Here is a 15,848-nt window from a genome sequence, read left to right on the forward strand (position 1 = left end):
ATCCACAGGGATCTAGGTCTGAGTCTAAGAGGAGTAGATCTGGCTGGGCAGTTAAACAGGTGTCATGTGTCTTGTGGTCCCAGGTCACAATCGGGACCCACATCCTTCACGTTGGCATCAATCCTTGCCCTGTAGCAGTTGTGGCGTCTGCATTTGCCTATGGTAATTGAGCTTAAACTAATCTGGATTGTCTAGGGAGGTTAATTTTTTCAGGTGCAATGTCTCGCGGTCATTCTCCAAGGACCACAATCACCCAATCACATAGTGACCAACATCTGTGAGCCTTCCCAAAATTTTGTCTTAGAAAAAATTGCGTAAAAATATTACCTTTTGAGAAAAATGCAAGAAAATTTTGTCTTATGAGAAAATTTTCTTGAAACTTTGTGTTTAGAGATTTTTTTTTTGATTTTGTCTTTAGAGAAATTTTCATTAAAATTTTGTCTGATGTTCACGGCTGGGTTTGAACCCAGGCATTCGGCGTCATAGGCGGTCATGCTAACCTCTGCGCCACGGTGGAAATGCCTCCGGTATTATATAAATAATAAAATTCTCCAAATTCACTTCTTTTTATAACACATATGAACAACAAAACTGCATGAAATGAAAGTAAAACACTTGGAACAAACAGTATTTCAGCGCTGATGACGCATGAAAATAACCGCCAATAACCTCGGCTCGGCACTGCACGGAAGCTCGACATTGCAAAGCTGCAAACACAACAGATGGCAGCGACATACTCCACTCGACTGACCCAACTGCTTGATTAAAGAACTTCTTGTTCCAATGATATAATGGCGCAGTGGCAAACCATTGCCCACTTCATGGAAAATGACGCGAAAATGCCCACCACCAAGAAACCCATGGTACGACCAAGAGTGTCGAGATGCTACTGAAGCCAAGAATGCGGCATATAGAGCAACCCTGCAATCAGTAGCAACGCGCCAAATGAAGGAGAGGTATCGGGAGTAAAGGAGAGAGTCTATTCCCCAGTAAGAAATAGGAAATGGAAAGACGTCAGTTTGAGCGAATTGATATGTCCAGGGGTCAGAATAAAGTTAGGAAATTCGACCAAAGAATTAAACATCAAACGGATGACTTTGGTGCAGGCACATTCTCCTGCAGTAACAAAAAAGAAAATGTGGAAACTGACATAGATAACATGCTGAGGATATGGAAAGAACCAAGTGCTTGTGTCCGACGTTGGCGGCGAAGAGGATACTTCAGAACCAATACCTAATGATTTTATAGAATGTTTACTTCCCAGTCAAAGTGAGGTCCAAGTAGCAGTGATCCGACTGAAGAACAACAAGGCAGCGGGAGCCGACGGGTTGGGTTAGGTAAGGTAAGAGTGGCAGTCCTTTACAGACTCACTTAAACAATTTTAAGTCCATTAAGACTTCTGGAGGGAATCGAACCCACGACCCTTGCACTGATAATCCAAGCATGATACCAACTCGTCTACCGGGGCGCCCAAGGGTTGCCCGCTGAACTATTAAAGAACGGAGGCGAAACGTTGATAAGACGTATGCATCAGCTTATATGCGCAATCTGGCTAGAAGAACGCAAGACGGGATGTGCCTACTAAAGAGGAATAAGTCTCCTCCCCATCGCGTACAAGAGACTCTCGAGCGTACTGTGTAAAAGATTAAAACCAAAAGTCATGAGATAATTGAGACCTATCAATGCGATATTCACAATGCGCCAAATCCTGGAAAAGACCCGAGAAGGACAAATCAACACCTACCATCTCTTTGTTGACTACAAAGCCGCTTTCGATACCCCTTTACGTTCAAAGTTATTTCAAGCCATGTCTGTTCCTCAGTAAGAATAGGAAAGAATCTCTCTGAACCATTTAATACCAAACGAGGTTTCAGACAAGGAGATCTCTTTATTATCTTGCTGCAGAAGATTATACGAGATGCAGATGTGAATAGATATGGCACACTACTCACAAGAGAACACATGCTACTCGCCTATGCCGACGACATCGATATCATAGGTCGGTCACCGGAAGTAGTAACTGCAGCCTTTGGAAGAATCGAAAGAGAGTCAGTGAAAATGGGTCTGGCAGTAAAAAGAGATAAGACGAAATGGATGGTTCCAACTCCCCAAAACGCCTTGTACAACCGAGCAGATGAAGAAAATGGAGAAAGTTGGGAACCACAACTTTGAGATAATCAGTAACTTTAACTACCTCGCCACCGCCGTAATCGAAACGAATGACACCAGTTTTGAGATTAAGCGAAGAATAATACTGGCAAACAGATGCTACTTTAGGTTAAGTAAGCAGTTTAGAAACAAGGCCACCTCTCGACAGGCGAAGATTACACTTTACAAGACACTGATACTACCCGTGTTGTTATATGGTTCTGAGGCATGGGTACTGGTGAAAGCAGATGAGGCAGTGCTTGGAGTATTTGAGAGAAAGGTTCTTTGTAAAATATATGGACCAGTTTGCCTTAGTGGAGAATATAGGCGACGTATGAGCCACGAGCTGTATGACGACGATAGCATAGTTACACGCATCAAAATACAACGACTGCGCTGGCTAGGTTATGTTGTCAGAATGGATGAAGAAGCTCCAGCAAAGAAGTCTTTTAAAGGCAAACACGATGGTACACGCAAACCGGGAAGATCAAAAGCCCAGATCAAGTGGTGGGAGACACCTAGAAACTTGGTGCAAGAGATTTTAAAATGGGCGCAGAAGATCGAGGCGCTTGGAACGCTATTTTACGTTCGGCTAGTGGATTAAAGCAAATTAAAGTAAGCTCGGCTCGGTTCTGTTAAACAAACAAATTTTCATGGAAAAAAAGTTCTTGTCTGATAATGAGTGTATGATGGGTCGTATAAGTAATTTTACTAAAATTTCTACTGACATCACTCATACGTCTCTTGGCATTGGTTAAGCCGCTTTTTCAAAATCAGACATGTCACATGAGTTCTGGTCGCTTCTCCTTGATGGCTGTATTCAATTTGTCCAATTGATGACAGTAAACATCCGAATTAATCGTTTGGTTCCTTGGAAGCAGCTCAAAATATACCACACCCTTCCAATCCCACCAAACAGACAGCATAACCTTCTTTTGGTGGATATCAGCCTTTGAAGTGGTTTGAGCTGGTTCACCATGCTTGGACCATGATCGTTTTCGACTAACGTTGTTGTAAACAATCCATTTTTCATCTCCAGTTATGATTCGTTTTAAATACGGATCGAATTCATTGCGTTTAAGGTGCATATCACAAGCGTTGATTCGGTTTGTTAAATGAATTTCTTTCAATACCTGGGTACCACACCCAAATATCAAGCTTTTTCACCAGTCCAAGACTATTTATGTGATAATGAACGGTTGATTTTGGTATATTTAACTTCTCTCCTATCTCACGCTCAGTTACATGACGATCCAATTCGATTAATGCTTAAAATTTGTCAACGCCGACTATATGAAAGATCAGCAATTACTTTTTGGGCAACCCAATAATCAATAAACTAATGAGAATGAGAACAGTCATTTTAGCCTTAACAGCAATCCAAATTTGTAAACGTTCATATTGGATTCGTTTCTTTTCCTGATCGCTTTCAGATTGATTTTCTTATGTATCATATGTTAACAAAAGTTCACCTTAGGAATTAGGGTGGAGTAATTGGAAAGCCATAGTGACCAATTCTGTTTCCACTACTCGTCAGGCTTAAATCATAATCATGTTTTACTTATTAAAACGAATGACAACAATAGCAGCAACAAAATCACTTTGTATGGTAGTGTCCCATTGTTCAGTGTTGTAGTAGTGGTGCTCAATTGTTTCGATGGGGAGTTCAATTTCCATTCATTCATTTCATTGTGGCCCATAACCGCCATCGCTTAGACGCTACGTGAGCGTGACAATGCATTTTATTTTGAATTTATTTAACAACATTTCAGTTTTTATCAATATCAATAACACAAACAACCAAAGCAAAAGCAAAGAGAGGCGATAGTGAGAATGAGAGTGGGAGATTAACAACGGAGAATATGCCAATGTTATATTTTTTGGCTCTCATTGCCAGTGTTGCTGTTTGGATTAAATAATTTCGAATTAAGTGTTATGGTGGAAAATATTGCGGGTATAGTTATGTAAAAAAACGATCATATACAAGTCGCCAAAGCATTATTTACAACTATAAGTGAGGGAAATAATTTTTTTTTTATAAAAAAATATTTAAAAACATTTTTTTAATAAAAAATAATTTATTAATAAAAAATAATTATTCCATAAAATTTTTTTTTTAATAAAAAAAATAATTTTTTAATACAAAATAAGTTTTTAATAAAAAATAATTTGAGTTTTCAAGTTTTTTGCCTGTTAGGGCGAGATCATTAAATATTACAATATTTGTTTGTTTCTCTTCCGAGATGAGGAAGATCATTGAGCTCGTCTCGAAACAGAAACGAACAAAAAATAATTTTTTAATAAAAAATAAATTTTTAGTGAAAAATAATTTATTTATTTTCAACAAACAATAAGTTCTTTATAAAAAATAATTTAGAATAAAAAATAATTTTTTAAAAAAAAAAATTTTTTTGTAAAAAGTAAATTTTTAATAAAAAAAATTTTTTAACAAACAATAATAATTGATAATTTGTTAAAAATAATTTTTTAATAAAATAAAATGTTTAAATAAAAAATATTTTTTTAATATAAAATAATTTCTTATTAAAAAATATTTTTTTAATAAAAAGTAATTTTTTAATAAAAAACAATTTTTTAACAAACAATAACTTCTTAATAAAAAAAATGTTTAAATAAAAAATATTTTTTATAATATATATTTTTTTAATAAAAAATAATTTCTTAGTAAAAAATAATATTTAATAAAAAATTATTTTTTTAATAAAAAAATTTTTTTATAAAAAAATAATTTATTAAAAAAAGCTAATCTTTTTATAAAAAAAATAATTTATTAATAAAAAATAAAAAATAAATCAGATCGTAAAATGTCCTTCCCATTGATAATTAAAATTAACTATTAATTGAGTTTAATTTGCCTTAATTATGATCTTATGGAAATGTAATTAATTAAATTGAGCATGCAAGTCAAAGTTTGCTTAAACAATTGTCACGTTTGTTTAACAAAAGCTTTTCCCAAAAAAAAAAAAAAATCCTTGGCAACCCTGTTCATAACCTGCTTACTGTTTATTTTTATACCAACCACCATAGGATGGGGGCATACTAATCTAGTATTCCGTTTGTAACACCTCGAAATATTGATCTGCGACCCCATATTGTATACATAAATATTCTGGATCGTTTCAACATTTTGAGTCTATCTAGCCATGTCCGTCCGTCTGTCGAAATCACGATAGCAGTCGAACGCGTAAAGCTAGCCGGTTGAAACTTTGCATAGATAATTTTTATTGATGTAGTTCGTTGGGGATTACAAATGGGCCAATTCAGTTCAGATTTGAATATACTTGAATACTGAATGACTTCTCGAGCCCCTACAAGCCTCAATTTTCATCCGATGTGGCTAAAATTTGGAACAAAAACTTGAGTTATGACTTCCACAATACATTCCAAGCATGATCCGAATCGGTTTATTAACAGATATAACCCGCATATAAACCGATTCCCGGATTTGGCTTCTTGAGTCCTTAGAAGCCTCAATTTTCATCCGATTTGGAGCAAAACCCTATGTTATGAAGTCAAAACAACATCCATGCCAAGTTTTATTCGAACCGATCAATATGGTGATATGGGCCCTCCCTAAATACCGATATCGCGATTTGACTTTTTGAGACCAAAATAATTCAAATACAAATTCCGTTAATAAGGGTACATTTTTAGCGAAGTCGATGGTGGTGGATGGGTACCCAAGATTCGGCTCGGCCAAACTTAGTACGCTTTTACTTGTTTACTATTTGGTCGGATAATGGATTTTATTTCGCACACTCGTACTTCAACATACAACTAAAGTGCCGTTGCTGATAAAGTTAAATCAGTTGTTCGAATGGATCGCACACGAAACCATACTTCTAGCGTTTGTTCTAACCAAAAAGTTTCGAATGAAAGTTTTGCTAAGGTAAATGTAATACATATGCATGTGCTTATGTCGGTGGGATGTTCCACCTCCTTTTTGTGCGGTACTGTTTGAAAATCATATGGAAAGTAAAATTATCATGTTCGCGAAAATTTTGTTGATAATTCGGCATTGCTGCGATAAATTTACAGCATATGTGAAAATAACAATGACAAACAAAAATCAAAACAAATGTGGGAATTACCTAATTAAGTACGACACGTGAATGTGTTTTGTGTATGTATGTGTGCGTGCATACAAACGTTGTCAAATAAAAGTTCATAGAAACTTGGGGGCGAGTGAACTTGATTTTGTCGAACATTTGATAAGAAGTTGAGAGCTGTTGTTGTTGGCCTATAAACGAGTATGTAACCAATGTATGGGACAAATATGTACCTAGACCGGAATGACTATTTTGGTGATCATAGATAAAAACTAAAAACATCAAAAGGTCAATTTATGTTTGATTGTTTATCTTTAGTCACCAAATATAGCAAGTAACAAGTAAAAGCGTGCTTGGGAACCCACCACCATGGATTCTGCTAAAAATTTATACAAAATAAGTTTAGTTGAAGGGCATAATTTTATTCTACATACCAAACTTCTGGGAACCGAACAAGGATGATCTAAAGACTCTAACAGGTTAGAGATTTATTTTGGCCGTACTTGCCACAGTTATTGGAAGTCGTAACAGAACACCGCATGCAAAATGTCAGCCAAATCGGACAAAAATTGCGGCTTTTAAGGACTCAAGAAGTCAAATCGGGTGATCGGTTTATATGGTAGCTATATCAGGTTATGGACCGATTCGAACCGTAGTTGGCACAGTTGTTGGAAGTCTTAACGGAACACCACATGCAAAATTTCAGTCAAATCAAACAAAAATTGCCGCTTGTAAGGGCTAAAGAAGTCAAATCATGAGATCGGTTTATATGGGAGCTATATCAGGTTATAGACTTTTACTAACGTATGACTCATGAGACACCACTATTCACGGTAAAACAAATATTTTTCCATGAAGCCAATATATCTTCTTCCATGCGTCTCAAACTATATATTGGGTTGCCCAAAAAGTAATTGCGGATTTTTCATATAGTCGGCGTTGATAAATTTTTTCACAGCTTGTGACTGTAATTGCATTCTTTCTTCTGTCAGTTATCAGCTGTTACTTTTAGCTTGCTTTAGAAAAAAAGTGTAAAAAAAGTATATTTGATTAAAGTTCATTCTAAGTCTTATTAAAAATGCATTTACTTTCTTTTAAAAAATCCGCAATTACTTTTTGGGCAACCCAATAGCATTCGAACGTACAAATGATTTGAAAGCATGCAAAAATTTTGTTTTTTCGTTAAGATGGGGGTATTCTTATTTCGTCATTCCACACCTCGAGAGTATCTTGTATGCGATGGAGAAGAGACTTATTTCTCCGTAGTCGGCACATTCCGTGTTGTCTCCTTTCTTGTGTATGGGACATAGTATGCTAAGGTTCCAATCATCGGGTATGCGTTCTTCTAGGCAAATTGCGCAGACAAGCTGATGCTTACGCCTTATCAGCGCGTCGCCTCCGGCAACCCTTCGGCGCCCCTGTAGCCGAGTTGGTAGCATGCTTGGATTATCAGTGCAAGGGTCGTGAGTTCGATTCCCTCCAGAAGTCTTGGTCTGTCGCTAGTGTGGTATCACAATGGACTTAAAATTGTTTAAGTGAGCCTGTAAAGGACTGCCACTCTTACCTTACCTAACCCAACCCGGCTCCTGCTGCTTTGTTGTTCTTCAGTCGGGTCACAACTACTTGGACCTCATTCTGAGAGAGATAAACATTCTATAAAATCATTAGGTATTGGTTCTGCGTTATTCTCTTCGCCGCCATCGTCGGACACTAGCAGTTGTGTAAAATGTTCATTGCATATCCTCAGCATGCTATATGTGTCAGTTGCCAGATTTCCTTCGTTGTCTCTGCAGGAGGATATGCCTGCACCAAAGCCATCGGTTTGAGGTTTAATTCTTTGGTATAATTTCCGGACTTCATTCTGATTCCTTTATATCTCAATTCGCTCCCACTCTCGTCTTTCCATTTCTTTTTCTCTCTGCGGAATAGACGTTTCTCCTCTCTCCGTTTCTCCCGATACCCAGGGCAGGTTTGCTCTGAAGCCAAGAATGCGGTTTCAGTAGTATCTCGACACTCTTGGCCGTACCATGGGCTTTTTTGGGGAAGGCACCCAAGTACGGATTTCTCGTCATTTTCCATGGAGTGGTCAATGGTATGCCACTGCGCCATTATATCATCGGGAGAAGGAGTTGTTGTTATACAAGTTTTTTGTGTTCTATCATTCGTCTGCTTCATTCTGTTGAGTGTTAAGATCCAGGACTTTGCGACTAAGATGGGATGCCTCCACAGAGATCTGGGTCTGAGTCGAGTGGGTCTGGTTGGGCATTTAAACAGGTGACGTGTATTGCTGGTTGCAATTGGGACATACATCTTGCACGTCGGCATCAATCCTTGCTCTGTAGGAGTTGAGGCGGCTGGATCTGCCGGAATGTAATTGAGCCAGAACTACTCTGATTTGTCGGGGGAGGTCAATTTCTTCAGGTGTAATGGAAGGCGGTCGTTCTCCAAGGACTACATTCACCCGGCAGCTATTAACCGTGTCTGCATGAATGTTGCCTAGACCTGCTTGATATGCCGCTTGATTGAGAGGTTCTCTCTTGTAGCGCTGAACCTCTCGCTCTAGATTATGTAGATCTACCTTAAGGCTTCTGGGTGGTGGATATCTATCCACAAGATGATGATTTGGAAAGTATCTGCGATAAAAGCCCAAAAGGTATTGCTTAGATAGCATGTAGTTATGCATTCGCACTGGTAGGATCTTTGTCTCCTGATGGAGGTGGTCCACATGAGAACTGAGGAGACAGCCCGTCGCAGTTCGGAGGGCGGATTTCTGACAGATCTGAATATTATTCTGGCGCTGCATAACTTACCGCAGACCGGCTTGCTTTGTACGTGGTCAACAAGGTTTCTTTGTCTGCTCCCAAGTGCTGCCGACAAGTGACTTGATGAGTGAGTGACTGTTTCTACTTTTGACTATATCTCAAATTGCTGTGGCATGAGGGGAGAATGTGTAAGAGCTGTCAAATGTGACGCCAAGTACAATATTTTGGGACACTTGATGATTGGAATCATTTCTCCATCGACCATCACAGTCAGTGCGGTATTCACCTCACGCGTATTTGTAGTGATCAATGTGGCTGAAGATTTGGTGGCAGATATCTTCAGATTTCTTGCAGCGAAATATGTGGCAAGTTCTTTGAGGTAGACGCTCAACCTATCGCAGATGTCAACAATGGGTGGGGGGTCTGATGCCATGATCGCACAATCGTCCGCATATGATACGATCGCTCTCATTCACCGGAGTAAAGCTTGAGGCAAAGTGTTTCAGTCTCCGACTAACCACAAATTCATAGCTAATTTCATGCCTCTTGTTATGGCAGCTATAGTATAGTTCGTTACCGTTTGGTGTTGTTGTGACGTCATAACTGCCTTGTAATTCTCCAGTACATCCGCCAGCGCGTATACTGTACCTTCTCTATAAAGAGTGCGGTGCAGATCCCCAAATAATGATCCTTTTATCGTTTGCGTGGGTCATTAACGTTAGGTGGGCCCGTTTTTATAATTCCTTTCGTTTCCTCGTTGTCGCGAGCCGCTTGCTCCAAGATTTGACACTCGCCTCCACGCGTGACACGACGACTCACAAATCACGTTCCCTTCTCTATTATCAATCTTATATCACATTTTGAACCAATGTGTGGATCCGTTTGCCTGTTCCAACAAGTAAACTTGTCGAGACTATAGTATATGGGATATATGATATTTACGAGTAAAGTACAAATCCTACATTGAAACTTGCTGTCAGTTGTCTGAGAGGCTGCCGTCCCAAAACATAATCTTTCAAGCGTTCATGTCCATCTGGACAATGTGGGACGCAACTGATATTTGCATTGGCGACCAAATTTTGAGAGACACTCGCCACTAAGTCCCCGACCAGCTAGCACTAAAAGTAGTTCAAAAGTCAATTTTTGAAGGGAACCTTCATCCAAAACTAACCGAGCAGACATGTATATCAAAGACATGTATATCTGATCGTCCAGAATATCCGAGTTCATGATGTATGTGGGACCTGTTCGCAACCATCATAATAACTTAGTATTTGTGCAAGAGCCGGTGCCGCCAGACCTCTCACTGAGACTCTCCGCTCGTTATCGCTGATTGTCCGCGACTGCCGTTACAGCTGCTCCGCATGGTGCATTCTACTATCCGCAGCCTGTGGACGCGCCGCTCACAGCTAAGCTTCTCACGACAGCAATGAACACCACAAATCGGACCTCAATGTTCCAGCCTGTGTGGTGCTCACAGCTATCCCGTGCCGGGCCTCGCTATTATCTTCTTCGTTGGTTTCCCTACATTGAGCAAAATGAGCATATGCTGGTGCTGTAGGTAGCTATGTGGTCACGTATTTTTTTTCGGAACACTACATCACTTATCTTGGGACTGCGGAAACATGAACTCTTGACGGGTCATTACATCATCAGGTATTTAATATTGCGATGGACATAGGGTGTATGTTTTGTGCGGGGTTTGTGATAACAAAGAGAAGTTGGAGAGTTTGTGGTAACAAAGAGATGTTGCGATGGATATAGGGTGTATGTTTTGTGCAGGGTTTGTGGTGACAAAGAGAAGTTGGAGACGCTCGAGACCCTTTTGTGTCGCTGTCTCGCAATTGCAGAGAGTAGACAGTTTTAAGGTTGAAAGCCTTTTTCCGAGCCTGGACTCCTTCCAACTATTTAGTTCTCTCGCCATTCTGGACTACTATGAAGGCCAGAAGTTAGCTATGGTATGGAATGAGATGCATGGTAATGGATGACATGGCTTTGGAAAGGATATAGGAATAATCAGAGTTTGTTTTTGTAGTCTAATTTGGTGTAAACTTAACGTTACCCATAGACAAAAAGATTTTTTCGTTAAAATAAAAAATTTTAATTCCACTTTTATCTTTTCTTTACAGAAACTGAAATGGAGACTACAAACGACTGTAGTCGACCTATGTCGAATTGTCAAAGTCCCTGTTCATATGGTTCATCGACACTGGATGAGCACGACGATCTCAATGCCAAAGAAGATGAATTGACATTTTGCATGTCTAGCTATGCAAAAGAAGCTCTCAAAATGATGTTTATGATGCGTTCCCATAACATGTTAACCGATGTGATACTTGAGGTAAAGCAAGAACTTTTTCCAGCCCATAAAGTTGTGCTGTCGGCAGCATCGCCATACTTTAAAGCCATGTTTACGGGTGGCTTGAAGGAAACCGAAATGTCACGAGTTCAACTACAAGGGGTTAGTATTTCAAACGTCTAAATTTGGATGCAATCTTGCCTATTTGCAATATCGGCAAACAATCTTTACCTGCTAACGTACACAAAGTGGTTTCCTTTGTTTTCGCAATAGGTGTGTCCCACAGCTATGGGTCGAATAATATATTTCATGTATACGGGTCACATACGAGTGACGGAAGTGACTGTTTGCCAACTACTACCTGCTGCCACAATGTTTCAAGTGCCAAATGTTATAGATGCGTGTTGTGCCTTCTTAGAACGACAATTGGATCCCACAAATGCCATAGGTATTGCGAATTTTGCAGAGCAGCATGGTTGCATAGAGCTGCAGAAGAAGGCCAATCATTTCATTGAGAGACATTTTACACAGGTAGGGCTACTACAGAAAACCTTGCCAGAGAACAAGTTAAAGGTTGACATTCATTTGCTATAGGTCTGCCAAGAAGAGGAGTTTTTCCAATTATCCGCCTATCAATTGATCACGTTGATACGTCGCGATGAACTTAATGTCCAGGGTGAAGGTGAAGTCTATAATGCCGTCCTTAAATGGGTCAAATACGACGAAGAGAATCGTTATCCCAAAATGGAACACATTCTGTTCTCGGTTCGTTGTCAGCTGCTAACACCCACCTTCCTGCGAGAACAAATGAAAAATTGTGATGTTCTTCGTAAGGTTCCTGCTTGTCGAGAGTATTTGGCGAAAATCTTTAAGGACCTTACCCTGCATAAAAGACCAATAGTTAAGGAACGCAAACCGAATACCACACGCATGATATTTGTTGCTGGTGGTTTTCTGCGTCAATCCCTGGACATATTGGAGGCCTACAATGTCGATGACAAAACTTGGACAACATTGCCTAGTTTAAGAATACCAAGATCTGGCCTAGGTGCGGCCTTTTTAAAAGGCGTTTTCTATGCGGTGGGTGGTAGAAATAACTGTATTGGATCCTCCTACGATTCTGATTGGGTTGATCGCTATAATGCCTTGACTGAACAGTGGAGACCATGTGCACCAATGTCTGTGCCCAGACATCGGGTGGGCGTAGCTGTTATGGACGAGCTTATGTATGCGGTTGGTGGTTCCGCTGGCTCGGAATACCACAGTACTGTGGAGTAGTAAGTATTGCCTAAATGTATTCAATTGTGTCAACCGAATATGCATGGTAGGATTTTAACCTAAAATTTAGATTTGCCCAAGCTTTAATCTTTTAAAATATATGGCTTGATATTTGTAACAGTTTGTTGTGACACCAACCATTTGTCGTTGGCTAAAGTTTTGTCATGTGTTCACATCTGGAATCTTTGGCAGCAGGATTGGGTGAGTCCAGAGTGATCTGGTTTAAAAACAAAAAATAAAAAAAAAACGAGAATGCTTCATATACTGCTTGATCAGATGATCATGAACTCTTAAATCGTGAAAATCTAAACTGACGTCTCTGGGCCAGAAGGTGTTTAGGGTGGATGCATTAAATACTGCAGGCCACCGTAGCGCAGAGGTTAGCATGTCCGCCTATGACGCTGAACGCCTGGGTTCGAATCCTGGGGAGACCATCAGAACAAATTTTCAGCGGTGGTTTTCCCCTCCTAATGCTGGCAACATTTGTGAGGTACTATGCCATATAAAACTTCTCTGGAAAGAGGTGTCGCACTACGGCACGTCGTTCGGACTCGGCTATAAAAAGGAGGCCCCTTATCATTGAGCTTAAAACTTGAATCGGACTGCACTCATTGATATGTGAGAAGTTTGCCTCTGTTCCTTAGTGGAATGTTCATGGGCAAAATTTGCAAAATTTGCATTAAATACTGCTTAGACAACATCCCATGGCAGCCGGTTGTACGTACCGGATTTACCCAATAGAATCCTTCATCGGCACGGGCTGCCGCCTCGGTGTACAACACATTGCTACAACAACAACTTATAAACGTATGTACTCCACAGGAAGGATCTTTGTCTCCTTATGAATATAGGTCACCAAAGAAGAAAGGATACTGCCTGTATTCTGGTAGGTTTTGAATACTTGGGTTACGCTAGGTTAAAGAGTTCGCGTCTAACCGCTTTACTCCTAGACCTTGTGAGCCATTGTGTTTGTTCGCCCAAGAAGCGGTACGATGAAAAAATGTAGGCGAAGAATGCAAATAAAGATGCAAGGCAGTGGATCGAATGGAGAATGGCTGGAGGAATCCAGAGACAAAAAAGGGTGTTTTCATTCATAATCGTGTGTCTTATCCCCGCAATTGCAGGGCAATCTGTACTCGGCCGTCTCCAATCCCTGCAGAAGTTCGCCTTCCTCTGTTTCCATCGCGACGTTAAAAACCTGATATTGCAATAACTACAATTGACTAGATTCCTATCACAGGCCGAAGTCATGCTTCTTCAAACCCAGATTATGTTAAGTCTTGTTGTACGAAATACTGGGCCACAGGGCCATGGCCACACTGTAACCCACAGCATCAGCCCATGCCTAATTTGTGTGGTGAGTGTAGAAAGCGTTTACTCTACTAAGACGTACTGGGGTTCACTGATTTAGTAGCACGATCAGCGATCCATTTCTGGCTACCTCGTTGGCCATCTCTTCCCCCGTCAACCCTTAATGGGCCGGACCCAGCAGAGCTTTATAGTCTTCCCCATAGTTCGAAGATGCTCCTTGCTCCCCGAGTCCGGTAGCTCGCAGCTAAGCGACAGCTATGAGCACCACACCGATCGGACCTCAAAGTTCTAGCCTGTGTGTTGCTCACATGTATCCTGTGCCGCGAGGCGGAGCTTTGTCGTCAGGCCATGTGAGATCGATGCTGGTTGGGAGATGCAAAGAGCATCTTCGAACTATGGGGAAGACTACCAAGCTTTGCTTGGTCCGACCCATTAAGTGTTGATGGGGAAAGAGATGGCTGACGAAGTAGCCAGAAATGGATCGCTGATCGTGCTACTGAATCAGTAAACTCCTGTACGTCTTAGTAGAATAAACGCTTTCTACGTTCACCACACAAATTAGGCGTGGGCTGATGCTGTGGGTTACACATGTTGCGGATAGTGGCAATCTCCATACGGAGCAGCTGCAACGACAGTCGCGGACAATCAGCGGTATCGAGTGGAGAGTCTTAGTGAGAGATCGGGCGGCACCGGCTCTTGCAAAAATACTGAGTGCCTATGATGCTCGATATGAGAAGGTGATATGATATTGGCGCATTTAAATAACCAATAGCCACTCTGTTACCGCGGCGGTCGGTCCTATAGGAACGGATTGAGCTTGTTCACCCAACTCCACATGCAAATGTGGCTACAATAACAACAAAAACAAAGCGCCGCCTACCAACATCCAGTCGGGCAGCCGCTTTTGTATAGACACCGTCCGCAGTTCCTTCAGGACCGCGAAGATCTCTAACTGAAAGACGGCACAACTGCTCATATTACTCCCTAATTCCTAGGAACTCAATCAATTGGAACCTTGGATGTAATCAGAATGACCAGGGAAAGGCCTGTACCATCAGTCCAGAGTTCCCGGTACATATCATCTTGCCCCTCTCTAAGGGCAGTCTTTGTTGCCGCATACCCAACAGAGATGTCCAAAGGCATGACCTTCAGCTCCATTGCACTCCTTTTTGCTCCAAGATTGGCAACCTATATCCTCTCGATCATCCTGGGGACACTGTTGTCCAGAGCCCAATGTCACACAAAACATCCATAGGTGAGAGTCGGCTGAACAACCGGCGTCAAAAAATCCATTGCACCGCCTATGACCTAAGAGCCCAAATCCCTCCTACCGGGTTGCGATAAGTGTAGAGCGCATTTTGTCCACTTTTGACTCTCGACGTTCCTTCTCCAGTTAAATTGCTGGTCTAGAACTTGTCCTCCGGAGAGAACAGCGGTTCCAACCTTATGCAGAACAGGTGAAAGGACCATATCAGTTTTCTGGTGAAAAGCCTCAGCTTAATTTTTCAGGGGTTTTGTACCAATACCGTTGGCCCTCGCCCATTCAGACAGCTTTCTAAGCGCCCGGCATAGGATAACTATGAACAGCACACAGGCTTGAACTTTAAGCTCCGATTTGTGTGTCGTTCATCGTTATCATGAGAAGCATTCGTTATCATCGTTATCATGAGCATTACACAGGCTGCAACTTTGAGCTCCAAACTGTGTGTTGTTCTTGGTTGTCACGAGAAGCTTAGCTGGGAGCTACCGGGCGTGTCCACAGGTTGCAGATAGTGGAATGCTCCACTCGGCATAGTTGCAACTGCAGTCGCGGACAATCAGCGGTATCGAGTGGAGAGTCTAAGTGGGAGACCGGGTGGCTCCGGCCCTTTCTTAAATACTGAGTGCCTATGATGCTTAGTACGATAAGGCGAGTTATTGCCGTCTTTTACTAACCAATGGCCCATTATGTTCCCGTTCCTGTCTATACTTGTTCGCCTG

General features: G+C 41.0%; 1 protein-coding gene across 3 annotated transcripts in view; it reads left to right on the forward strand.

Annotated features, from left to right (window-relative positions):
• The window catches only part of LOC106082190 (kelch-like ECH-associated protein 1B), a 55,868-nt gene that overhangs the window by 36,841 nt on the left and 3,179 nt on the right, over nucleotides 1-15,848 (forward strand). For 2 of the 3 annotated variants that reach the window (XM_013244566.2, XM_013244565.2), the window contains exons 2-4: nucleotides 11,110-11,441; nucleotides 11,553-11,810; nucleotides 11,874-12,556. In XM_013244566.2, coding sequence (XP_013100020.2) covers nucleotides 11,118-11,441; nucleotides 11,553-11,810; nucleotides 11,874-12,556 — 1,265 coding nt within the window. In that variant the 5' untranslated portion in view covers nucleotides 11,110-11,117. Of the gene's footprint in view, nucleotides 1-5,975; nucleotides 6,059-11,109; nucleotides 11,442-11,552; nucleotides 11,811-11,873; nucleotides 12,557-15,848 lie in introns of those variants that run through there. The other variant, XM_013244567.2, reaches the window with a different exon arrangement.

This window comes from Stomoxys calcitrans, chromosome 2, assembly GCF_963082655.1.
Source record: "Stomoxys calcitrans chromosome 2, idStoCalc2.1, whole genome shotgun sequence".
Taxonomy (NCBI): domain Eukaryota; kingdom Metazoa; phylum Arthropoda; class Insecta; order Diptera; family Muscidae; genus Stomoxys; species Stomoxys calcitrans.